Source organism: Tursiops truncatus, chromosome 11 (assembly GCF_011762595.2).
Source record: "Tursiops truncatus isolate mTurTru1 chromosome 11, mTurTru1.mat.Y, whole genome shotgun sequence".
NCBI classification, from domain to species: Eukaryota; Metazoa; Chordata; class Mammalia; order Artiodactyla; family Delphinidae; genus Tursiops; species Tursiops truncatus.
Genome location: NC_047044.1, coordinates 35,690,029 through 35,716,547, shown reverse-complemented (window position 1 = coordinate 35,716,547; position 26,519 = coordinate 35,690,029). Strand labels below are relative to the sequence as shown.

The following is a 26,519-nucleotide window of genomic DNA, read 5'->3' as shown; positions in this document are numbered from 1 at the left end:
CCAGGACCTAGTAGCAAGCAGAGTTGCTGTTTGCAGAAGAGGATATGGTTTTACTTCTATTGCTTGGGGGTTTGCAATGTGATTCTCCTATTTGGGTTGGCTAAAGGCTGTGTACAGAGCCCTCCTTGCCCTGGACAGTTTAAATATCATTGGACTTGCTGGGTCATAAAATGCAATTGATAAACACATTTCAGACTTAATGCAGAGTCTTCTTTTGCTTCAAGCCCCATAACTCTCAGACTTATGGTTACTTGTTTAATGGATCAGAGCAGAACACTCAAATGTGACTTTTGCCTTCAAAATCCAAAAGTGCCTAGTAATCATTATGACTCTTCTTCAGTGCTAAGTGGAGCTGGGACAATTTTTCTTAAAGGGAATTTCCTAGCACTTTGTAGATCATTGAACCTCTAGAAATTTGACTAAGATGCTGGGCCTCAGAAATGGTATAGAGTTTATTTCCTTCTGGTACTGATAATCTCCCAAGGTGCTAGCTATATCCTACTCAGCAGAGCCAATTGGCATGATGGCCACAACATAGTGAACCAGGGTGGGATGAGAAAGTGAACAAGTTCGCTGTGGGTTGATTATGGTAGAGAATATGAAAATTGAAATAGCTTTGAGGCAATGCAGTGACGATGCACTAGGCCTATAACTGGGGTGGGCTATTTGGAAGTCCTCCCCTTCACACTGCTGACCCCCAGCCCACATTGAATATTCCAGGAATTCTCTTCTTCCTGTAAGATTTCTCTAGCACCCTGCACCAAGAAAGCTTAACATCAAGCTCATTTTAAAGGAGAAAATCTTAAAGGAATCTGTTGTTGGTTACCATGCGTATATTGAAAGGGACATTCAGAGCTAAGAGGCGATACATGGAAAACTGACACAGTAGGCATTAAACAGCAAAATAGACAAAAAAAAACTTGATGCCAGCCAACCTCTGTCACCCACCATTCTGCTACTAGCACAGTGGGCTCAGACATGAAATAACAATGGTGGCTAGGATGGAGTTTGCATGGGCTCCCATTCACCAAGGGTGCTACTGGTGAATGAATGTTTTACCTGCCAGCAAGAGACCATTGTTGTACCTCAGTCTGGCCCCATTCCTGGAGGAGACCAAAGAGTTCATTGGTAGGAAATTGAGTACACCAGATTCCTTACATCTTGAAAGTCAGTGATTTGTCTGGAAATGACATGTATTCCATACTCCTGTTTGTTTAACTTGCCTGCAGAGAGCCTTAGGCAGCACCCCTCTATGAGGGTTTATAGTTGTTTGATTCACTGAGAAGATATGTGATATAATGTGCCTCATACTAAGAACCCCTCTAAAGCAGAGGAGTTGTAGCTGTGAGCACATGACTTGATATCCACTGGTCCGATCACCTTCCAAACCACCCAGAAATTTTTGACCTGCTATAGCAATTGAATGGATTTTAAGGGTACGACCTGAGTACTGCCTGGAAGATGGTATTCTACAAGGATTGGGCCCCATCCTCCAGGACACAGCATACACCCTAACTAGCAACCATAAAAAGGTGCTCTGTCCTGAGTAGTTAGAATGCAAGGAACTAGAACCAAGAACTGGAAACAGGAGTGGCCTCACTTACCATCACTCTCGATGATTTACTTGGGGATTTTATATTAACTGAACCCCCAATTCTAAGTTTATAGAGAGCCTGGTTCCCAGGGAAGGAATGCTTCCATCAGGGGACACAGATTCCTAAGAACTTTTATTCCATGGCTGCCATCTAATCACTTTGTGTTTCTCATTCCAAGAGACCAGCAGACAAGAAGTCACTATATTGGCAAGGGTAATTGACTCTAATCCTTAGGCGAAGTTAGAGCTTCTGTTACATGATGAAGGTGGAAGAGACTATATTTACCACCCAAATGATCTAGGTGTGTGTCCTTTGTCATTTCTTTGCCCAATGTTGATGGTGAATGGATGAGGGCAGCAGCCACGGCTAGAGAAAGCCTTAGTGAACAGATGCTCAGAATAAGTATTTTTCACCCCACACATAAAACACTTAAACCAGTAGATGGGGTAGCCAAGAGTGAATCTGGAATGGTCAGTAGAGTAGACAGTGAATGTCAATTATATCTCCAGGAACTGTTGCAATCGTGAGGGCTGTAATATGTCCACTAACTTTGTCCTTGCAAATTTACACAGGAAAAGAGATAAACCAGAATCCTGGAGTTGTTTCCAGGGAGGTGAACTTATATGAAGCAGGTAGCTCCAAGTGTGGGTAATCCTAGAGGCTATGGGGAACCAGCTTCTGGTGAATCTAGATGCCTCGCTCATTCCCCCAGCCGCTAGGAATGTTGACTTCTGACAACTCACAGCTGAGGCCCTGCTCGGCATGGCTGGCCGCCAAAGAGAGCAGCTTTGCCCAAGTTTATGGCTCCTTCGCGGAGGATACTGCATTCAGTGACAGGTGCAACATGGAGGTTAAAATGCCCAGCTTCCTTGCCTCAATTTGGGACATCTCTGAAGGGCCATCCCAGTTCCAAAACTTCTACAGGATTGACTAAGGCCTCTCTTGTAATTGAATTTCAGTTCAATTTCTCCCTCTGCTCAATCATGCTTAGCTTCCTAACAATGTTTTTCGGGAGAGCTCTCATTGTTAAATGTCCTGAATGCAAGTCTTTTCATCAAAGTCCTTTCTCTGGGGTACCTGAGCAAAGACAATGTCCCACAGTCTTTTACATTTTTATATGTGTGTGCTTTCTCATACCTTTTTTTTTTTTGCTTCAGTTTTTTAAAAACTAATTTCTAGTTCACTAGCACCTAGTTCTAGTCATTGTTTTCAGCTGCGTTCAGTCTGCTGTTCAACTCATTAATTACTTAGCTTCAGATATTTTCTTTCTTTCATTTACGGAATGTTCATTTCATTCTCTTTTATAGATTTTAATTCTCTTTTAAATTCTCCACCCTTTGATCTACTTTGCCTCTCTTTTTCTCCGTTGTTTTTTTTTAACATTAACCACAGGTTTCTGAAAGGCCTTGTTTGCTAACTCCAGTATCTGGCTCATCTCTCCTCTCCTTTGCTCATGAGAGTTGGTCATAGTTTCTCGTCTCCACACTTGTAGTAATTTCTTGATGCATGTTGGACATTGTGCTATAACTCTTGAGGCTCTACATTATGTGATGTTCCTTTGTGACATTCTGCTATAACTCTTGAAGCTCTACATTATGTTATCTTCCTTTGTTGGTAAATAGAGCGAGGCTTGGAGCACCTGAATCCAATCAGACGTTAATTAAAATTGGGGCTGGGTTTCTGTTTTATGTAAACCCAGCCTACTTCTGCTTTGCGCCTGCTCATCATGTTTGCTCTGCTCCCTCTCTGCCTGCAAAGGGTTTTGATTCTAAGTCGGTGAGTCTCTGTCTCCTCCAGTTTGGAAGACTGCAGAAAATTTAACTCTACGTCCTTCAGAGATCTCAGCCCAGCTCTTCAGTCTTCCAGCTTACCTTGCTTCAAAATACGGCCAATTCCTTGAAGGTAAGACTGTAGTATATCTGAGTTAGGTTATTTCCACAAGACTTCTGGAGATTTCACTTTGCCTTCAGGAAGCTTTTGGCCTAGTTCTTAGCTTCCTGTATAGCACCAAAACTTAGCAAATGTTCTGCGAGGAGCAGCAGTTGCGAGTTTGAAAACCCTCAGGTTTCCAATTTGTTCCACTACTCCTGCAGAATCACTAAAATTTTTGCTAGTTTCTCTTTTCTGTAGCCAAGGGCCTGGCTGATCAAGCCAGAGCCTCCACGAGCACCCAGAGTTAGAAAATGTCTGCAGGAGAAAGAAAGAGAAAAATCCTTGCTCACAAAAAGGAGTTTTTCTTCTTTCTGGAATTTTAGTTTGTTGCTTCTGAAGTTCTCTGATGCTTTTAAAATATGATATTTATAACTTACCTGGTTTTGTGCAGTTTTGCAGCAAAAGTGCTTTCTTGTCCTGATGTATTTTAAAACAGAACTCTTGTCATTAGTTCTTAACTACATCAGTTAAACATTGTTAATATTATGGTTTGGTAAAATCAAGCTTTCAATGATTTATTTGAATTGAATTTATTTATTACAACTTAGCTTCTGGGTCAGTTTCTTCTTGAAGTACTTTCTTTAGAAGTTCCTTTAAGGAGTGTTTGTTGGTGGTAATATTCTTAGTAAATGTTTGCATAGAAATGTCTTTAAATCACCACAATTCTTGAAATATGGTTAAATTGGGTATACACTGAATTTTCTCGCTTGAAGATGTAATCCAACTCTCTTGCCTTCCATTGTTAAGAAATATATTGTTGGTGAAATGTAAGCTCTTTGTAAGTTGTTCTGTTTTTCTGATGGGCTTTAAAATCTTCTTTTTACGTTTGGTGTTTTTCAGTTTGCTTGGATGGCTCTGACTATAGATTTATTTATTTTATTGTGCTTAGGATGTATTTTGCTTCCTGAATCTAGAATAGGAGTCTTTTATCAATTCTGGAAAATTTTCTTATGTCTGAATATTCCTCTGCCCTTTCTCTCTAGGCTTCCTAGAAGTCCAATGAAATGTTTATTATATTGCTTCACTACTTGTTCTAAATGTTTTACTCTCGTCTGTATTTTGCATCGTTTCCCCCAAGTTTCATTAGGAATAATTTCTTCTGACCTACCCACCAGCTTACTAGTTCTTTGTATAACTCTGTCTGTTCTGCTGTTAAATTGATTCAAAGAGATTTAAATCTCCAGAGTTTCTGTTTGATTCTACTTCCAATCACTAGGGTCAACTTTTATAAACATATTTTAGAACACATGACTATCTTATTTTCTTAACCCTTCTTTTATATTTTATATTTTTTTCTGTGCTACATTCTAAATATTATTTTTATATCTTTTCAATTCATTTATTCTCTCTTCAGAATTTAATTAGTATCTAATCTGGAGTTTCTAAATTCAATTATTACATTTTTATTTCTAGAAATTACATTTGGTTCTTTCCATATCTGCATGGTACATCTCGAAACTCTGTTACTGTTTAATTACAATTTTAATGTAGCATTTAATATGGTATTTTATTAATAGAAACATATTATCCCTGTGATAATTTTAATAATTGTTGCTTTTGCATTTCTACTTCTGCAGTTTATTTTTTCTGCTCTCTTGTGCATGGTGGCTTGTCTCCTTCTGTGTTTTATTATTTTTATTTGTAAAATAATCCTGGAATTGTATCTTTGAGAATATTTGATCCTAGATTTAAAGTTTATTTGCAGAGAGAGAATTTGTGTTTCATCTGCAGCGTAGCTGGGGGCTCTAACAATTTGAGGCCACTCTAATTTTTGTTTGGACTCTTTTTTTTTCCCCCAACACAATTGTGAGTATTAATTTCAGCATCCTATCCTATTGAGGGCAGGTATTCCAATTATTTCTCTCTGTGGAGCAAGTTTTTTTTTTTCCCTAGTTCAATTATTTTAATAATCAAAATTATCAGACTAAATGTAGTTGAAAGTAAACCCCCAAATTTCAGTGGCTTTAAGAGAATGAAGGTTTATTTTCCTCATGCCAAGTCTGATGTGGAGTGGGCTGTCCTCTCACATTTTTAAACTGTACTGTGTGGAATACATTACCTCTAGAGGGCCAGGTCTGGATATAGAGAACATCATTTCCACCCGCATCCTACTGGCCAGAATGCTGTCACACAGTCCCCAAAAAACTGCAGGGGAGGGTGGAAAATGGGCCTTCCTCTGTGCCCAGGAAGAGAAAGGATTATGATCAACATATAATACTGTTTCTGTCACATCCAGCAAAGTTGAATGCTTTTCTGGTGTCCAGCATTAGGTGGAGGTCTCCATTCTGACTTCCCAACTTTCAGGGGACCTAAACTTTTTTTTTATGCTCGCCTTAAGTCAGGCTTATGGTCAGTTAAAATCAAATCCTTGGGAATGCCATTTCTAGTGCTTCAGGGCTTTATGTGTTTGTACTTTGTTGACAATTCTGGCTTCAAAGAATTGCCCTTATTTTTCTGCCAGCTCATCAGTGAATATTTTTAAGTGTTTTTGGTTTGTTTGCTTTTTAAATTGGGGTATAGTTGCTTTACAATGTTGTGTTAGTTTCTGCTGTACAACAAAGTGAATCAGCTATATGTATACATATATCCCCTCCCTCTGACACCTCCCTCCCCACCGCCCCATCCCACCCGTCTAGGTCACCACATGTACACTCTTCTTAGGTATTGTGTACCAGAAGATTTCTTAGGACTAGTCTGACATATTGCTAAAAATGGAAGTCAACCTCAGTCTTTTTGAGAGTTTATTCTGGGCCCAACTGATAGCCCAGAACACTGTGATTTCTCAAATGGAAGAAGAAACTTGGTGGTTTCTTCATTTTGAAAGTGTATGAAATGTTAGGGCTGCCAGATAGCTGCTTCCTAGTCATACCGCCTCTCTCAATTTTATACTTTATGTGAGAATCCAAGTTATTCCCAGACCAAGTTATTTGAATTGTTTCCAAGGGGCTGCTGTTATCTAGCTTTCATTTAAATCAGTCCTGTGTCATCTTTCTCATTGTTCTTCTTTCAAGATGTCCTTCAGGGACATTTTTTTTTTTTATTGTATAATTCCATTTATGTGAAACTTCCAGAACAGGCAAATCCATACAGACAAAGTAAACTAGGGGGTGCGAGGGGCTGGGGGGCAGCTGCTAATGGACGTGGGGTCTCCTTTCGGGGTGATTCACAACACTATGAATGTACTAAATACCCCTGGATGGTACACTTTCAAATGGTCACAACGGTGAATTTTAGCTCAATAAAAAAAAAAAAAATCTTTAAAATAAAACGCACAGGGCTTCCCTGGTGGCACGGTGGTTAAGATTCCGCCTGGCAATGCAGGAGACACGGGTTTGAGCCCTGGTCCAGGAAGATCCCACATGCCACGGAGTAACTAAGCCCCTGCGCCACAGCTACTGAGCCTGCGCTGTACAGCCAGTGAGCCACAACTACTGAGCCCATGTGCCACAACTACTGAAGCCCATGCGCCTAGAGCCTGTGCTCCACAACAAGAGAAGCCACCACAATGAGAAGCCCCTGCTTGCCGCAACTAGAGAAAGCCCATGTGCAGCAGCAAAGACCCAATGCAGCCAAAAATAAATAAATTTATAAAAAAAAATAAAAATAAAATAAAACGCACAACAGATGCTCCAGCTCTGACGTGTATATCTCTGTCATAAAAGAGAAAGGCGGTAAACAATAGCGCCAGGGGCAGGGGCTGAGCAGGCCCCGTCACGTCTCGGGAGCGGAGAGCCGGGAGCCCAGAATCCTGGGGCCGCAGGGAGCCGGAGGCGCTGGGGCCGCGCTGCTGCCACATCACCGGATCGTGTACTTGTCCCACTTCTTCTCAGGGTCGTAGGGCTCCCAGCGGCTGGCGGGGAAGATGTGCTTGTTCTTCTCGTACCAGCTCCGCAGCACCACCTTGCCCGCGTGCGACTCGTCCTTCTCCACGGTGGCGTCGCTGAGCAACCGCACGTCATCGTGAACGTCGAAATTGAAGAGGGGCCCGCTCTTCCCTCACGCCTTGGTGACGATGAAGTCATAGAAGCTGTGGTGGTGGGGTATGATTAGGTCCTCCTTGATGTACATGAGCTTATCCACCCCTGCCGACCTTAGCTCGCTGAAGTCTTTGCGCAGGCTCTCGAGGGCCTTCTCCAGGAACTGCTGCATAGTGTTGCCCTTTTTCATCTTGACTGTACGCCGGTGCCCAGAGCCATCCCAGTAACTGAAGGTGATCTCGATCTCCTCGCTCTTGATCTTCTCCTGCTTGGCTTCCCACTCCTGCCGTAGCTCCTCCCGGAGCCGATTCTCCTCCTCCTCCCGGTCTCGGTCACGCAAGAAGCTCGTGTCCACATCTGGGTTCTTCCCCAGTTTCCTCTTTTTTGTGATCTCTTCCCTCTTCAGCTCCTCTTCGTTGCCTGCCTCATCCTCTTCCTCCAGGGTGAAGGACAGGCTGGAGATCTTCCGCTTGGCCTCCTTCTGGCGCTCCTTCTCTCGCAGCTTCTCCAGCTTCAGCTGCAGCTCCTTCGACTGCTCCTTCTTGGCCAGCTGCTTCTCCCGCTCCTTCACCAGGGCCTCCTGCTTAGCTTTCATGTCGTTCAGGGTCACAAGACCCACGGTGCTGGACTTGAGCTCCGCCTCCACGGCATCGTAGTGCACAGAGAACTTCTTGTCAATGTTGGATTTCATTATGTTCTCCTCCGCGATCCTCTGCTTCATCTGCTCCATCTGCTCGTGCTGCTTCTCCCGCTTCTTCATCAGGTGCATGGCGCGGCCTGCCTCGCTTGCGGCACCCTTGTACTGCGCCATGGCGGCAGCGACAGCGACAGCGGTCCGGCCGAGTCTCGGGCTGCAGCGGCTGTGGAGGCGGGCAGTCAACTGACCCCAGCGCCGTGACGTCGGCTACTGGCTACCGGCTACTGGGGGACTCGCTGCCACCGCGCCCCGCCCCTGGCACGTGACTGCCCTTCAGGGACATTTAATCTGTGGGGAAGAAGAACTAATTTGATAACAGAAGATACAGTTGACACTTGAACAACACGGGTTTCAACTGCATAGGTCCATGTATACACTGATTTTTTTTCCATAGTAAATATGACCCAAGTTGGTTGAATCTGAAGATAAGGAGGAACCCTGGATACCAAGGGCTGACGATAATAAGTTATATGAGATTTTCGATTGTTCAGAGGGTCGGCATCCCTAACCCCCAAATTGTTCAAGGGTCAGCTGTAAATTCATAATTACCCACATTCCAATTACAACTAAGTAATATAAATGACATCAAATATTGAATTTATAGTTAGCATTTCCTTTTTAATAAAACTTTAAGTAAAGCTCCCTTGTAGTAAAAACACACTGAAAACTCAAGAATTAAGATGTGGTCCAATCCAAGATTATTTTATTGTGAGTTGTCAGTTATAGATCATGAACTAATTTAAATGTCATGTTTAATTACCTGTGAAAATTATTTTGTATTTTCTTCAAAAAAAAGATTACTATGGCATAGTTGATTTTATTTGTGTTAAGTTGTTATTAATCAGGACTATATATTCTCATATAGTGTTAAACAAATTTCTATTGCAAAAAATGCTTTAAAATTACTTTTGAAAAATTTTACAAACCTTAAGAGGCAACATTGGATGAGCTCAATTTAGGATTTTAGATCGAAATTGGCTTTAATTCATTCAGTGTCTTGATAAAGTCTCTTCTGTTTTTGTTACAATATTTCTAAAAGAATTTCAAATCTAAAAGAATTTCAAAGCCCCAATTTTCTTTTTTGTTTTTGTAAACTGACTTCAGGAAATCCACCATAAATGTTTGCTAAACAGTAGAATCAGAACTACATAAGGCAAACTTAAAACTTTTTCAAACTCTTTTTCTCAAATTATATCTTTCAGCTTGTCAAATGATATTCCCTGTTAAAGATTGATATTCCCCATTAAAAATTGTTTTTCTATATTGCTCCCTTTAAATGTTTTACTTTTCTTTCAGTTATCAAGAAAAGTTGATTTTATGAAGCTAATTGATTTGAACTTACCTTATTATAGTCTCAAATTGTCAAATTCATGACATGTACTCTAATACCATTGTCATTTTGGTTATAGAAAGTAATTGTTGCTTTTAAATGTTATTATTCTTGACACTTTTTCTTGTCTTTAAATTTGATAGATAATATTCCCTTGTTTCACTCATTTCTTTCCATGGCAATATAGGTTGTTGCATGAATAAGACACTGCAGCTTATAAACAGTACCTTTAAGTCCAATGAAAAGAGAACATGTATTAGTTAAACAAAATTCAGCTGAGTAAATTTGAAAATCCAACTGGCTTTATCCAATGATTTATGATTCTGGCAGCAACCCACCTAGTAAACAGGTGCTCCGAGGAGTTTTGCAAATTGGAAGGCTTTTCTAGATATAAGGTGGGACAAAGAGGTTAGTAGCAAAAAACAAAACAATCAAAAAAGAATTGCTTCAGGCTGAGTAACCTTTCCTTAGAGGGAAGGGCAGGGAGTCTTATCATGCAGATTACCTCATTAGTGCTGACAAGCAAATGCCACACTGATTGGTTTAAAATTCCATTCCTGGGAGAGGCTGAAACTGCATTTGGGTTAGATACTAAGTCTAGGTGAGGTTTAGCAGAAGTGACTCCTTTCCAGGCTTGTTTCTTTTTAATGTAGTGTTTGCACTAAAAAAAGAAATCCTGTTCTGTAGCTATTGTGCAGGTTTTCTCTCAAACATTGCTTTGACTTTATTCACGATTCCAGCAAGGTTTCCAACCTGCATCTTATAAGTATTACAAAGGTGAAGGAATATCTGCTAATGAAAGCTAAACTGGCAATAGCTGGATATGGAGTATAAGCATCAGTTGGGCAGCACAAACTGAAGAAAATAGAGTATGTGAGGAACAGATGACAACACTTGAATTGGAGAGTTCAGGAAAGATCCAAGGAGGCTACAGGACTTGAAATAGTCTATTACACTTATTCTTCTTTTTCCTTCTCTATGTTAAGCCCTAAGCTTCTAAACATTTTATGAGTGACTTTTTTCTTTCGTCGTGGGACTGTTTTACCAGATTAAGTTGAAAATGGAAACTTTTATTCATATATCTAACATCTGGAAAAGCACATTCTGTAATTCAGTTAGGTAGATTTTTTTTTTTTTTTTCTGGTACCCGGGCCTCTCACTGTTGTGGCCTCTCCCGTTGCGGAGCACAGGCTCCGGACGCGCAGGCCCAGCGGCCATGACTCACGGGCCTAGCCGCTCCGCAGCATGTGGGATCTTCCCAGACCGGGGCCCGAACCCGTGCTCCCTGCATCAGCAGGCGGACTCCCAACCACTGTGCCACCAGGTAAGCCCTCAAGTAGGTAGCTTTTTATACCTTAAGGGAAGTCTTGTCAGTAGATCCCATTGAGATTCTTTCACCAGAGAAATTTCTATATACCCAACATTTTACAAACAATATTTGAGTGTTTTTGGAATTTATGCATTGATCCCAGGCTAAGAATATAATATTTCACTACCAATTCAATCAAATTTGAAAGTCTTAAGAAGGAAAAAGTAGACTACAATGATAGTGAATGATTCAGCTACTTGACTAGTTTCTACCACTTTTTCTGTGTATTTCTATAGCTTTGTGTCTTTTTGTTATGCAGATTTGAAGGGTTGAAAACTGTACTCCATGTATGACATACCCTAGATGAAATAAAGTATTTAGGGAGCCAGGTAGGTTAATGAGTTCATTGAAAAATAGTAAGACTGGTCTGAAGGGATTAGTTGTCTAAGGAGAGGAACGAGGAGGAGGAGGCTGGAGAAGTTTCCAGGGATCCAGAATAAACAACTTCTGATGAGAACTGTGTGTATTAGTCTGTTTGCACTGCCACAGTAAAATACCAAAAATTGGTTGGTGTCAACAGAAAAAAAAATGCACAGTGTGCGAGTTGTGAGTTAAGTTTTATTTGGAGCAAAATGAAGACTGTAGCCCAGGAGACTATTTTAGGTAGCTCTGAGAAACTGCTCCAAAGAGGTGGGGGCGGGGGGGAAGGTCAATATATATGTGATTTTGGTGAAGGGGGAGTACATGCAATCAAGCACATATGTTTTGCAGACGTTTTCTGCTAGTCTCATGAAGGTTATTGCTAGTCACAAGGAGCAGATATCACCATGAAGGATTTTAGTGCTTTTCTAGATATGAGGAGATGCAAGAATTGGGCTCATAAAATCTTCTTCTGAAAATATCTATCTGAAAGACCTGTTCTGCCAGTTTTTCCCAGAGCACAGAGTGCCTCATTCCCGATCTCCACCCTGAACTCCTTTCAGGGGGTGTTGGTCAGTAGCTGCAGTGGCTCATAATTTGATCCTTGTAGAGGTAGATGGCAAGTGCCAATTTGTAGGTGACAGTGGCTTCAAAAAAAGAAATGTATTTTCTCACCGTTCTGGAGGCTAGAAGACCAAGATCTGGGTTCCTTCCAGCTCATTCCGTTTCTGGTGAGGACTTTCTTCCTAGCTTACAGACAACCTCCTTTTTGCCATATTCCAAAATGGCCTTTCCTAGGTGCACGTGTGGAGAGTATATTTCCTGGTGTCTCTTCTTATAGAGACATTAATCCTATCAGAGCAGGACCCTACACGTATGACCTCATTTAACCTTAATTGCTTCCTTAGAGGCGCCATTTCCAAAGACAGCCACACTGAGAGTTAGGACCTCAACATACAAATTTGGAGGGGAGGGAAACAATTCATTTCATAACCCTGTGTGTCTCATAGTAGGCTGTAAGCCAATAAGGAGTAGCCGAGGGCGTTTCTCAAGTTCAGTTTCTGAGCCGTCTCTGTTCAACTCATCTGACCAAATGCAGATTCAGGGGTTTCTGAACTCACATATTTACTGAAATAAAACTTCTAGGATTGGGGCAAAAATATCAGTTTTAAATAAGACCAGGTAATTAATTTATACATCAGATATTAAGATTCATAGCCTAAAGTACTTAAAAAGAGTTGATACTAGGAGAAATCAGTAGTTTCCATCAGAGAGGCTATTTTATTGAGCACTCGTTAGACTTCTACTGTGTATAAATGGAAGTGTTGATGAGGACAACATTTTTTTCTTCCCTTTTAAGTTCTTCTGGCTGGTCTAAGAATTAAATTTACATGAGACAGATTAACAGGAGAAAAAAAAATTAACAATATGTATACGTGGGAGAGACCCAGGAAAACTGAGTAACCCCTGAAAATGGCCAAAACCCTCACCTTAAATACCGTCTTCAGTTAAAGACTAAAGAGGATGTTGGGGGAAGGGGTTTGGGACTTCAGAGGGGAGGAAGGCAGATCACACTGAGATGGAACAGCAAATTTTGGGTAAATGTTTGTTGGGCCCTGCAGAGGCAATACGGTAGAGTGGACTTTGATCCTAGGCCATGTTGAATTTCCCTACCATACCTGCGTCATATTCTCTATAGATATCTCTCTGATAGCTCTTATCTGGAACAGGCCCTTTATCTATATTCTTTGAGGCAGTTAAGAAGGATGTAACAAGAAAAACTTTCTGAGTCATTGTTATTTATTTATTTATTTATTGAATATTTATTTTAATCTAATTTTTAAAAACTGAAGTATAGTTGACTTATGTTAGTTTCCGATGTACAGCATAGTGATTTGATAATTTTATAGATTACACTCCATAAAAAGATAATATTACTGACTCGATTCCCTTTGATGTACATTACATCCTGTGAATTATTTATTTTATAACTAGTAATTTGTACCTCTTAATCCCTTTTACCCATCCCCCAACCCACTTCCCCTCGGCAGCCAACTGTTCATTCTCTATACCTATGAGTCTGTTTCTGTTTTATTTGTTCATTTGTTTTATTTTTTAGATTCCACATATAAGTGAAAACATATAGTATTTGTCTTTCTCTGACTTATGTCACTTAGCATAATACCCTCTAGGTCCATCCATATTATTGCAAATTGCAAAATTTCACTTTTTTTATGTATGAGTAGTGTTCCATATTGTGTGTGTGTGTGTGTGTGTGTGTGTGTGTGTGTGTGTGAGAGAGAGAGAGAGAGAGAGAGGTGTATAGAGATTTTATATATTTAAATATTAATATATATTATTATTATCCATTCATCTGTCCATGGACATATGGGTTGCTTTCATACCTTGGCTATTGTAAATAAGGCTGCTATGAATATTGGGGTGCATATATCTTTTTGAATTAGTGTTTTCATTTTCTCTGGATAAATACCCAGGAGTGGAATTGCTGGATCTTATGGTAGTTTTATTTCTAATTGTTTTAGAAATCTTTATACTGTTTTCCATAGTGGCTGTATCAATTTACTTTCCACCAACACACCAACAGTGCATGAGGGTTCCCTTTTCCCCACATCCTCACCAACACTTGTTATTTCTTGTCTTGTTGATGATAGCCATTCTGAAATGTGTGAGGTGATAGCTCACTGAGGTTTTGATTTGCATTTCCCTGATGATTAGTGACAGGTGAGCATCTTTTCATGTGCCTGCTGGCCATCTGTATGTCTTCTTTGGAAAAATTCCTCTGCCCATTTTTTAATTGGATTGTTTGTTTTTTTGATGTTGAGTTGTATGAGTTCTTCATGTATTTTGGAAACTAACCCTTTATCAGGCATATCATATGCAAATATCTTCTGCCATTCAGTAGGTTGCCTTTTCATTTTGTTCATGGTTTCCTTCACTGTGCAAAAGCTTTTTAGTTTGGTATAGATATCCCATTTTTTTCATTTTTGGTTTTGTTGCCCTTGCCTGAGGAGACATATGAAAAAAATAGGCTAAGAGCAGTGTCAAAGAGCATACTGCCTATGTTTTCTTCTAGGAGTTTTATGGTTTCAGGTCTTACATTTAAGCAGTTTATCCATTTTGAGTTTCTTTTTTGTACATGGTGTGACAAAATGGTCTAGTTTCATTCTTTTACATGTAGCTGTCCAGTTGTCACAGCACTACTTTTTAAAGAGACCGTCTTTCCCCGTTTCCTATTCTTACCTTCTTTATTGTAGATTAATTGACCACATGTGTATGGATTTATTTCTGGGCTCTCTAGCTCTCTAATCTGTTCCATTGATCTATGTGTCTGTTTTTATGCCAGTACCATACTCTTTTGATTACTATAGCTTTGTAGTATACTTTGAAATCAGGGAGTGTAATGCCTCCTGGTTTGTTCTTTCTCAAGATTAATTTGGCTATTTGGGTCTTTTGTGGTTCCATAAAAATTTTAGGATTATTTGTTCTAGTTCCGTGAGAAATGCCATGAGTATTTTGATAGGGATTGCATTGAATTTCTAGATTGCTTTGGATAGTATGGCTATTTTAATATTAATTTCAATCCACAGCACAAAAAATTATTTATTTGTGTTGTCTTCAATTTCTTTCACCAATGTCTTAATGTTTTCAGAGTACAAGTCTTTCACCTCCTTGGTTAAATTTATTCCTAGGTATTTTATTCTTTTTGATTTGATTGTAAATGGGATTTTTAAACTTTCTGATAGTTTATTATTACTGTATAGAAATGCAACACATTTCTATATATTAATTTTGTATTCTGCAACTTTACTGAATTCATTGATGGGGTCTTGTAGTTTTTTGGTAACATCTTTAGGATTTTCTATGTATAATAATCATGTCATCTGGAAACAGTATTTTACTTCTTCCTTTCCAATTTGGATTTATTTTATCTCTTGTCTGATTGCTGTGGCTAGGACTTCCAATACTATTTTGAATAAAAGTGGTGAGAGTGAGCCTCATTGTCTTGTTCCTGATCTTAGAGGAAAAGCTTTTAGCTTTTCATCATTGAGTATGAAGTTATTTGTGGGTTTGTCATAAATGGCTTTTATTATGTTGAGGTATATTTCCTCTATACCAACTTTGTTAAGAGTTTTTTCATGAATGGATGTTGTATTTTGTCAAATGCATTTTCTGCATCTAATGAGATACACATGTGATTTTTATTCTTCATTTTGTTAATGTGTTAACTTTTAGAGTTGCTTTTAGAGTTGTTGCTTTTCGAGTTGTTCTATTTATGGTTGTAGTTTTGATGTATCTGTGAAGAGTCTTCCTACTCTGCCATCTTGATCCCACCATTTACGAGTCTTCTATTTTTTAAAAATAATCAGCCTAAATTAATCTTAATGCCAAAAGGACACATTTTGGGGTGGCAAATTATGCTCCCCTACACTCCCACCTTTGAAACTTCTCCAAGAAATTTCACAGTCCAGAAGCTGAGTTGGTAGATTGTTCCGTGTTATTGAGTCACTTAGTCCTGACAATAGGTCAGTCCAGTTAAATTCATTTCAAGAGGTGCTGATGCAGGTGGGCTCTCAGAGTTAAGCCTATAATATGCAAGCAGTCAGGATTTTAATAAGATGCATTTCTATGGGTGAAAGAAAAACAATGGTTAATGATTGGAACAAATTATAAAACCAATCTCTGGATCCTGAGAGCTGCCAGATGAGATTTCTAGATGTCAGGGTCAAAGCATCTTCAGCTGGAGTGAGGGCAAGCAGCGACAATCTGACAGATTTTCCTGTTTTATATTTTAAGTGTCTCTGATGATGTCATCGAGTGTTTGGGTAAATTTTCTGAGTGGCTTACATAGCAACAGGCTCAAATATTGTCTAAACATGGACTGTTGTTGTGGTCTCTCTTAAGTCTATATCAAATCGTTCAGCTTTTGTTTGCAAGGCTTCAGGAGAAGGACAGCTTTTTCTTTCAATCATTCTAAGTAAAATGTGGGTGAAATATTGGAAACACTAGTTTGGAGAGTTGTAGCCAAATATTTGAGGAAACTAGAAATAGGACCAAGTCCAGTTTACAGGTAGAAAAATGAAGATGATTTATGGAACTAGAACTTAATATCCACAATTGTGTATTGTAGTTTCTACTGAAACACATTGTTTTTTTCCTCTCTAAAATCACACTTATTTTTACCAAAGAGAGCCAAATTGAGGCTAATCTGTTTGTAAAATAAGTCTAGCTTTAATAAACCTGGCCTGATTACATAATTCCAGCAAGAATAGTGATTGAGCATATAGACTCCATTAACAGTGCTTTGCTGGAACTTTTCATAAGGACTCTCCAGACTGAACTTTTAAATGCCTCTGAGGCCAGGAATCCAAGTCAATAACTTGCAGCAGACTCATCTGTAATACTTATGGATTTGGGACAACTCCTCTCTTCTTGAGGTCCCCCAGATTTCCTATGGTTCCTGTACCTTCCAGGAAGTGACCTTCTTTAATCACCTGGTAAGTCTGCTTACACCCTCTAAACAATGTACCAGGCAGTTTTTCCAAGGGACTTTTTGACTTCATAAAGTCAATCTTAGCTTCTTAAATCTGTCTAGTCACATGTGATTCAAGGCACATTCTCAGTTATGACATTCCAGTCAAATCTTTGGTAATATAATCAGTGTTCCCAATTGTGTCCTGTTACAAGCAGAACAGATTCTTAGTGAATTTATGTAAAAAAGTATATCATCATGAAAATAAGAATATTAAAAGTTGCCAAATTCTAGAGGGATCAGGTAGGGAGGAAAGATAAATGTTTCAGTTCTGTTTATAAAAGTATAATTTGCCAAATTTCTGCAAGTCATAGCATAAGGTGAAAGGTTTCTTTATATATGGAAAACAAAGATTAAACAGCAGTAATATTTCAGACAAGAAGTCATGAAAATTGTAATCATATTCATTAGTTCATTGACTCCCTTGTAAGTAGGTCTTGTTGTTCTTGATCTGTTTTTAACAATTTTATGAAGCCATCAGTTTTCCATTAGAGTTCTGTATTTTCTTTCCAAGTTCAGTGGTATAAAATGAAAGTTTTCAGAAACCTATATTTGTCAAAAATCCTTTCTATGAATCTTCTTGAAGATGAAACATTTTTGCAAAAGTGTCAGAGTAAAAAAAGAATTGTCTATAAATGCCAAAAGCATAGTAAAGATCTGATTCATTATAATGCAATTGACAGGTAAATTTAGTTATTTCTGCAACACATAGAATTTGAAGATAAGTAGAATTATGACTGATAACATTTTACTGTTACATTAGCAGAATTTTAGGAATTTCATATAATTCCTAAAACATTAGAAATGTTCTTACAATATAATGTAAGAAGGTTATTCCTCGTATTTTTCTTACCAAAATATACATGTACGTGCTTTACATACAGGTATGCTTTCCTTATTTCTAGTAGATTTAATCACATATTAATTAGATTTCTTAACCCTTAGAAACTTTTAATTTCTAGTGAAAAGTAAGAGGTAAACAATTACGAACTGTCTTCTTTTTTTTCTTATAAATGTATTTATTTATTTATTTATTTTGGCTGCGTTGGTTCTTTGTTGCTGCGTGCAGGCTTTCTCTAGTTGTGGGAGCGTGGGCTACTCTTCATTGCGGTGCGCAGGCTTCTCTTGTTGTGGAGCACTGGCTCTAGGCACGTGGGCTTCAGTAGTTGTGGCACATGGGCTTCAGTAGTTGTGGCTCGCGGGCTCTAGAGCACAGGCTCAGTAGTTGCAGTGCACAGGCTTAGTTGCTCCGCGGCATGTGAGATCTTCCTGGCCCAGGGCTCGAACCCGTGTCCCCTGCATTGGTAGGTGGATTCTTAACCACTGTGCCACCAGGGAAGCCCTATGAACTGTCTTTTAAATTAGCATTCTGTGGATTGGCATACTTGTAAATTGGGTTGGCCAAAAATTTCGTTCGGTTAGTGTATAACATTGCTCAATAAAATTCTTGGTGAAAGTGAAAAATGTCTTATTTTTACTTAAAACCGAATGAACTTTTTGGCCAATCCAGTACTTCTTAGAAATATGTGCTTTCTCATAAAAAGTTTCTCAGTGCATCATAAGACATGCTTAGTAATAGACCCAAATATTTTAATTCCTCTGTAAAAAGAAGCAAACAGTAGTTAAACCTATATACAATAACCAATGTTTCATTATTTAATCTTATTTGGAAATGATCTAGATATTCAATGAGGTTGACTTAATATTTAACTTAGCAAAACTTTAAGGTTTCTAGTAACCAAAAAGATTTTGGAAGTTATTTTTACATGCACACATACCGTAACACATAATTATTATTAAAATGTTCACCTCAAAACATTTTATCCTGCTTAAATCTATTTAATTTTACTTGTTCTGTTACGGAGTCTAAGCTTGCTCTGCTTGTCACATGACAGGCCAATGAATCAGAAGCCGAGGTATTGAGGCAAGGAATGGGATTTTATTCAGAAAGCCTGCAGACTGAGAAGATGGCAGACTAGTGTCTCTGAAAAACCATCTTAGCAATGTCTGGATGCCAGTTTCTTGTATAGAATCAGAGAGGGAGAGGTGGTGAGGAAGTAAAGTAAAAGGGCCATCAGTCTTGCATCTCCTGGAATGACCAGCCTCGGTGGGTGAGGGGATGTGTTAGTTTCTTCTTTCTTGCAGCCATCCACAGGTGAGCAGGATCAGATTGTCTCCCGGTGAGCTGAACTGCAGAGGGGAAGGGCTCCCCGAGGCAGGCCGTTATGTATGATCATAATAACAAAAGCAACAAAAAGCAAAGGTTAAAGTCAAAGAAAAAGATCTAACATGGAGTCCGATTTAGCTCTTCGGTGTTACAGTTCTTTACAATTATGTTTAGATTACCTATTAAAATTTGATGTGTCAAAGTCAACTATCATCTTAAGCTGTTTTTCTTTTTCCTGACACGTTTTGTAACAGATAATATGAGCTTATTTGACTTTTAGTAGACCTAGGTAGAATAAAAGAATTGTACTTAATGCTTTTAACTCTAAAGACATCTCTATTTTAATTAAACCAAAACCTTAAACTTGTTTTAATTTACTGAAGTTTAATTCTAGATCACGTGAACTTGAAAAACAGTTGGCTTAGTTTCTATTATACTTCTGAGATTTAGAAATGTTTAATTCATAAGTGCTTACTTTTAAGCTTAATAAATAGAGCTCTTTTATAAATTAATTTTAGTGATACCATCTGTGGGATAAAAAAACTATTGTGCATCTACAATAGACACATAAAAACATATAGACAGATGCAAACAGATCTTATAGCTTTCATTTAATATATAAAATATATAAAAAAAACCTTAGGTACGATAGTACAAAATTCACTAGTTTATAAATAACAGTTGGAATAAGTTAAGTTTATCTATTCAGATAGCTAAGGCTTTTTACTATTGGTGGAAAAAACTTGTATCATTTGTATTTGTCCTTGACGTCTAATCTTGAATTAGATTTTGAGTGAGGGAGCCTTTCACTAGTTTGTGCTTTTAAAAGGTCTCTTTCCCCCTCTTTTTTTCTTTGGCTTTAGGTTCTACTGCTTGAGTTAACTGGGCTCAGTCTTAGGAGATTGTGGGCTGTGTTTACATTTCTGATTTTGTATAGGTTTGCCAGATGGAGGTAGTTGCTTCCGTTAACCCTTGAACATTGGCCCCAAGCTTCTACCTTACACTATGTGAGCTCAGGCAATCCCACTGGTTCCCTTGAGCATTTGTTTAACTAACAAAGATTGAAGGGGCAGAATTACATACTCTGTTTTATAATACCAGGGAGGGGAAATGTTCCCCAGTGAGACATGACACCCATCCTGATAATACAATCATGCAAAAAATAGGCAACCACATTACATAAAGCCCATTCAAATAATTTCACCTCACTTCCATCAACTCTTATACTTTTAACCATTGCCTTCACTAGGACCCCATCAACAAGTCTTGGTCTTACAACACTAGATAGGGGAAGTGTTACTGGCCAGACAGAACATCCATTCCCATAAAGCATGAAGGCAATGTTGACATAACCTCCTCACATAACACCCGCTTAAATATTCCAACCTTTATAATCTTACCAACCCTAATTGTAGCCAGGCCCCACCAATAGATTTTGGTACCAAAGCTCATGGGGTTACTGCATCAAGGAATCCTGGAAACTTCTCCTTTCTACCTCCAGGCCCTTTTACCTACATTTTTGTAAAAGGCCTTAGGTCCCCAGTGAGGGGTCAAACCTAGGGACCCAGGCTCTTTTGTCAATCTTTAGTTAGATTAGTCAGCCTAACTGCTGCCCCAAGCCATTGCTGGTTAGGTTTCTCATTGTAAATTTTGCCTTCTGCATTTTTAAGTTTCTCCAAACTGGGGTAAATAGAGTGCATTTGTTTGGGACCCATTAGTGTTAGACAACCAGCAAGGTGTCCCTTTGACCCACCCAACCTTCAATAGTGCTGTATTAAAACTTTTGTTTTAACCCCATCAATGTCTGTTTTATTCATCCCATTTCTTAATAACCATCTAAAAATTTTTACCCTGCTGGGGTGAGTCCCATGATTCTTCCCTTTCTGATATCTACTTTATTTACCTTATTTCTTAATAACCCTTCAAAAATTTTCGACTTGTTGGGAAGAGTCCCTTGGTTTCCCCTTGGCCTCTTCCCATTCTTTTGTTAATTAACCTAATTAGCATCTGTAAGGCCCATGAGGAGAAGCTGAGAGGCAAATTTGATGAGATTTCCTGAACTGTTTTTTTTTTAATCAAGAGAGTTCTTAAGACTAGCTATTCTATTTCTTTGTATCCACCTTTTAATTTGATCTTTTCCTAGGTACCAAGAAAATCAGCTGTTTGTAATGAGAGCTCTCTGAAAAATTTACCAGTTTAGAAGTTTTTCCAATTTAAGGGACTCATTGGCCATTGATGAGTAGACTCTTAATAGTGACTCAAATGAGAAGCTTTTTTATGGCTTAATCATTGTCACAAGAAGCATACCCAAAGGAGAGTGCAAAAAGATGCAGCCCTCAGATGGTCCAGAAAGTCCACTCCCAAGAATAACAAAGTTGCACAAGCGTACTCACAAAGCAACAAAGGCTGAGATGACAAAGATCCCTTATGGACTGGGACCCCTTATGACAAACTCCCTGAGAGCTGGCATGGGTAGACAAACAGATGCCAGTCGCTTTGTTACCTACTTCTGATCAACTGGCTACAGCTGCTTAGATCCCAGTCTATTCAATTGACCACCAAATGCACGTATGTGCACCTTCCAGATGGCAGAGACCAGAAAGTATATTCTCACTTGTCATAAAAGTCAAACTCTCAGGATATAGAACAAGACAAAAAAACACAACAGAGACAAAGAAAAACAGTGACCATCTCCAGGAGGGAAATGATCAATTAAGCCATAAATTACTCTGAAATTTACCAGAGTTGCTAAGTCCAAGGAACCAGTTCCACAAATATTTTCTCCTGCTAATCTAATTTTAGAAGAAGGAAAAAGTCTTAGCAGGCATTCTCCTTTCCAACAGGACCTGCAGGCAGAGATCAGGGAGACTGACACGGTAAGAATTCTTACTTTCTGCTGTCATTTGTCTCAGGATCTCCTCTTGGCTGTAGCAGCCTCGGAGAAAAGCTGAATCCTGCCGACTACACCAACTGTTTGCAAGGAAGACATTTTCCTCTGCTTTGTTAGGTCCTTCTGGCTGATCTAAGAATTAAATTGACATGAGAGAGATTAACAGGAGAAAATTTTTAAAGTTTAATTACGTGTATACATGGGAGAGACCCCGGGAAGACTGAGTAACTTGCCAAAATGTCTGAAAACCTCACCTTAATTACCACCTTCAGGTAAAGGCAGAGGAGGATGTTGTGGGTAGTGGCTTGGGACTTCAAAAGGGAGGAAGAAAATTCACATGGAGGTAATAAAGCAAATATTTGGTAAACAAATGTATGCTGGGCCATGCAGAGACAGTGGGACACAGAGTAGACTCTGTTGTCTAGTGCCCGCCACCACACCTAGCCCCATATTCTTGGCAGCTAACTCTGGTGATAGCTCTATTCTGGGAACAGGCCTTTTACCTCAATTCTTTTAAGCAGTTAAGAGGGAATTAACAGAAAAATTCCTGAGTTTTCTGCTTCTTAAAAATAATCAGCCTAAATTAATCCTCATGCCAAAGAGACACATTTTTGGGGTGGTAAATTTTGCTTCCATAGACAAACTTAATAAGTACTCATTTTAATAAATAATTTTGTTGCACCAAAATAACAAGAATGGTTTTCTTGTCCTTTGATAGTTTGCTATAATGTTTAGCAACATAGTTAATTTGATGAAGAATCTTGTCATCTGGACCCATTTAAAAAAAAAAAAACCTTGTTCTTAGGTGTTGTGGTTGGCATAAATTCCAAAGAGTGATTTATTCAAATTCAGTTAAAAAAATTGAGGAAGGTAACTGTAAGGTCGGATCTTAACAAACGGCACCCGAAACAGAGGAAAGCTTCAAGTGAGCTTTATTAGGGAGCGCTCCCAGGCGAGGTTCACTGATCCGAGAGAAAGGGGCCAGAGAAGTCGCACCCGGGAGAGGGTTGGGCAAGATTTTATAGGGGAAGAAGGGAAAGGGGTGTGGTGAATCTGGGAGGGCGCAGGGTATTCCTTATTTGGTGGTCTTTTCGGGTATCCTGGGGAACCGTTAGTCCCGCCCCTCAAAAGGCGGGAAGGCTGGGCCGGGTTCAAAGTCCCCAGGTCAGTTCCTGGAACTGGGTGGTCCGGAATGTCTCCAGGGCAGTTTCTGGAACTGGGTGGTGCGGAGAATTTCGTTCTGATGCAACCTGTGAATCTGATTGTGTTCCCCTGCCTCGGGCCAGTTGGCCTCACATCCCGACATCTTTGGTGTAATGGGGCGGCGGCGTTCTGCTCTCCGGCTACTTCATGCTGAATGGGGGCGTCGAAAGGGGAGTCGGGCGACCAGAGGTCCGAGGCTTAGGGGAGACCAGTGGGGGGTTCTGTAGGAAGCAAGGTGTAAGGGCCGAGGAGCATTTGGTTTGTGGCCACCCGGGAGACTTCCTCCATGCGCCTGCGAAGGAACCTGAGAAAACAGGGAGCAAACGTGAGCAAGATACAGATGAGAATTAAGGGGCCTAAGATTGGTGTTAGCCAGGTATAGAGGGTGGATCGCCACCAATCGGGAATTGGGGAGGCGGCCTGTTGGTGTTTGCGTTGGAGTTCTTCTCTTAAGCGATGGAGGGCTTTTACGTTGTCTTCGACGAGTCCTGTTTCATTGATGTAATAGCAGCATTCCTCCTGTAGGAAGAGGCAGGTACCTCCTTTGTCGGCCGTCAGGAGATCCAGGGCTCGTCGATTCTGGAGAGTGACTCGGGCTATGGAGGTGATTTGGTGCTGGAGAGAGGAGATGGAGCCGGCGGAGGCGTCAATGGCTAGCTGGAGTTTATGTTCTAAGTCGCCGGATGTTGAAACACTATGTGTTAGAGCTCCCCCGCGAGCGACCAGAGAGGAGGTGAGAGAGATGCCTGCGAGCAGAGGAAGAAAGATAGCTCTTTTTCGTCGGGTAAAGGGCGGCGTGATTAGCGAGGAAAATTCGGCTTGGCTATACAGTGTGAGTTGTGGGACGAGAGTAACGGGGATACATGGGAAGGGGGAGGAAGACTTTTTTTGTTCCCTCTTTTGTGAGGGAACCATTGCACCACCAAAACATGCCTGGTGGTGCTTCAATTGATGTGCTTACCGTGAGGGATGAGTTACAAAGAAACCCAGTATCAGCTAGATTTGGGCGGCTGCCGTAACAGATGGTGAGATTTTTTGAATCAAGAAATATGGGGACTTTTAACGGGGAAAAAGGTGGGTTTTGGGAGGTGTGGGAAGTAGAATTGAAGGGCTGGTCGAGTGGGACAGCAGCCAAGGGTGGCCAGCCAGGCGAGGCACATAGAAAGCAGTCGGAGATGTTACGTATTCCTGTGTGGTTGAGTATCTGTACTGCTTGACGGATGAGTGTCAACCAAGAAAAAGGATCCTCTTTGTGTTCGGGGTGAGGTAGTTGTGTCTTAGGGCTTGTTCTGTTTCCTGGATGGCAGTGGCTTGTTCGCTCAACTGTTGGTTAACTTTGGGAATCAAACTGATATATGAGCGAAAGACCCTGGTAGAGCCCACGGGGTAGGCATCAGTTGCCCATCGGTAGATTTTTCCTTGTACCCCTTTTACCCATCTTGTGTCCCAGGGATCTTTGATGTTGATGAATAATTGACCCTTGCCATTTGTGGTGAGCAGGTGGGATTGTCGGAGAGAGCTCCTAGTATCTAGTTTTGCCACATGGATGTTACATGAGTGATAGGGGCACCCCCCATAGGTCTCATTCCACCATTGACAGTAGTCTCGGGTCTGATCGTAAATGAAGCAGACAGCGGGGGTGGACCATCCCAGGTGAACACCTTCTATGTTAGAGATGGGGATCTGGACTTTTACCAAGGCCTGGCACCCATCTGGTGTGTAGAAATTCGGGGCCGTAGGCCTCCTTGTGGGGAGACGGATGCGCAGGTTTGGCAGGCCATGTGAGTCTTTGAGATGGCCTCTCTAAGTCCTGGCAGATGAAAGAGGGGGTCCAGAAAACGGAACATTGCTTTTGGACCAATGTGTAAGGATTTATGGATGTCTGATAGGAGGCTGGCTGCTTGCACCAGAGGTAGGGCAATTTTGTTGTCTATAAAAATCCATCCTTTGTTGTCTTTGTGTCCCCCATTTTGATAGTAAGGCAGCTTCCTCGTGCGGGGTATATGTGGGTTGGGTAGGACTGGTAAAAAGTAGGAGTGGAGCTGGAGGATCCCCTTTTGTAAGGTCTCGGGCCACGGAATCGGCCTTCGAGTTACCTTGTGCTATTGGGTTGGTTGGGAGTTGATGACCCCTGCAATGGATAATTGCTACTTCTTTAGGAAGCTGGAGGGCCTCCAGGAGTTTTGCAATGAGGGAAGCGTTGACCACTGGGGATCCCTTAGTGGTCAGAAATCCACGTTCCCTCCATAGTGCTGAGTGGCTGTGTGCAATGAGAAAGGCATATTTAGAGTCTGTGTAGATGTTAACCCTTTGGTCTTTGGAAAGGTTAAGGGCTCGTGTAAGTGCGATTAGCTCAGCCTTTTGGGAGGTCCTTCCTTCTGGAAGGCTGTTAGCCTCGATAATAGTTGAGATAGTTACCACCGCGTAGGCTGCCCGTCGGCGCCCGTCAGGACCGAGTATCGAAGTACCGTCCACAAATCCGGAGAGTGCGGTCCGGATTTGAAAGAGGGGTGTCAAAGAGTCCCTCTCTTGGTGGTTTGAAGGCTTCTATGACATGAGGGCAGGAATGGGATGGAAAACCCCCCGTGCCAGAGATAGGCAGGAGGGAAGCCGGGTTCAGGCGAGGGGAGAGATCAAGAGAAATAGCTGGGTTTTCAATGAATAGTAGGTGGAACTCCTGGATGCGGGAGGGGCCCAGGAGGGAGAGAGACTTGCGGCCTAGGAGGTCGACCAGCCAGTGGGAGGAAGGTGGGAGGAAAACACGGTTAGTGGGTGGGCCAGAGTCAGTTTGAGTGTTTGTTTGGTCAGTTCCGGCTGCCGCTGCTAAGGCCCGAAGGCATGGTTGCCATCCCCGAATGGTTGGGTCTAGCTGTTTGGAGAGGTAAGCCACGGGGCGGTAGGAAGGCCCTACAGGCTGGGCAAGGAGTCCAGTGGCTATTCCGGCCCGTTCATCCACAAAAAAGTGAAAAGGTCGGTTTGGGTTAGGGCTAGAGGAAGCAGGTCGAGCCATGAGACACGGACCTCAAGGGACAGTTTGGTAAGGTGGTGTTTTAAGATCCCATTGGCGCGTTCAACCTTACCGGATGATTGGGGGTGGTAGGGGATGTGGAGTTTCCAGGTGATCTGGAGAGCCTCTGATACCTGTTGAACCACCTGAGAGACAAAGGCGGGTCCGTTATCCGACTGAATGGAGACCGGCAGACCAAATCGGGGGATGATGTGTTGAAGCAGGATGGTGGCGACTTCTCTGGCCCCTTTCTCTCGGACCAGTGAACCTCGCCCGGGAGCGCTCCCTAATAAAGCTCACTTGAAGCTTTCCTCTGTTTCGCGGTGCCGTTTGTTAAGATCCGACCTTACAGTAACAGATTTTCTTATTGTGTAAAAGAATACCGATGCATGATTAAAAAACAAAACTTTTCTTTGAATTGTAAATATCCATCTGAAATTG

At 40.8% G+C, this 26,519-nt stretch overlaps 2 protein-coding genes across 2 annotated transcripts in view; one reads left to right on the top strand and one right to left on the bottom strand.

Annotated features, from left to right (window-relative positions):
• Nucleotides 1–26,519, top strand: part of TMTC2 (transmembrane O-mannosyltransferase targeting cadherins 2) — a 658,994-nt gene that overhangs the window by 440,365 nt on the left and 192,110 nt on the right. The window lies entirely within an intron of this gene.
• On the bottom strand, nucleotides 7,148–8,353 carry LOC101323906 (protein FAM50A). The gene is given in 1 exon segment (XM_019952095.3): nucleotides 7,148–8,353. A coding segment is annotated over 1 exon segment (993 nt). The 5' UTR covers nucleotides 8,316–8,353; the 3' UTR covers nucleotides 7,148–7,322.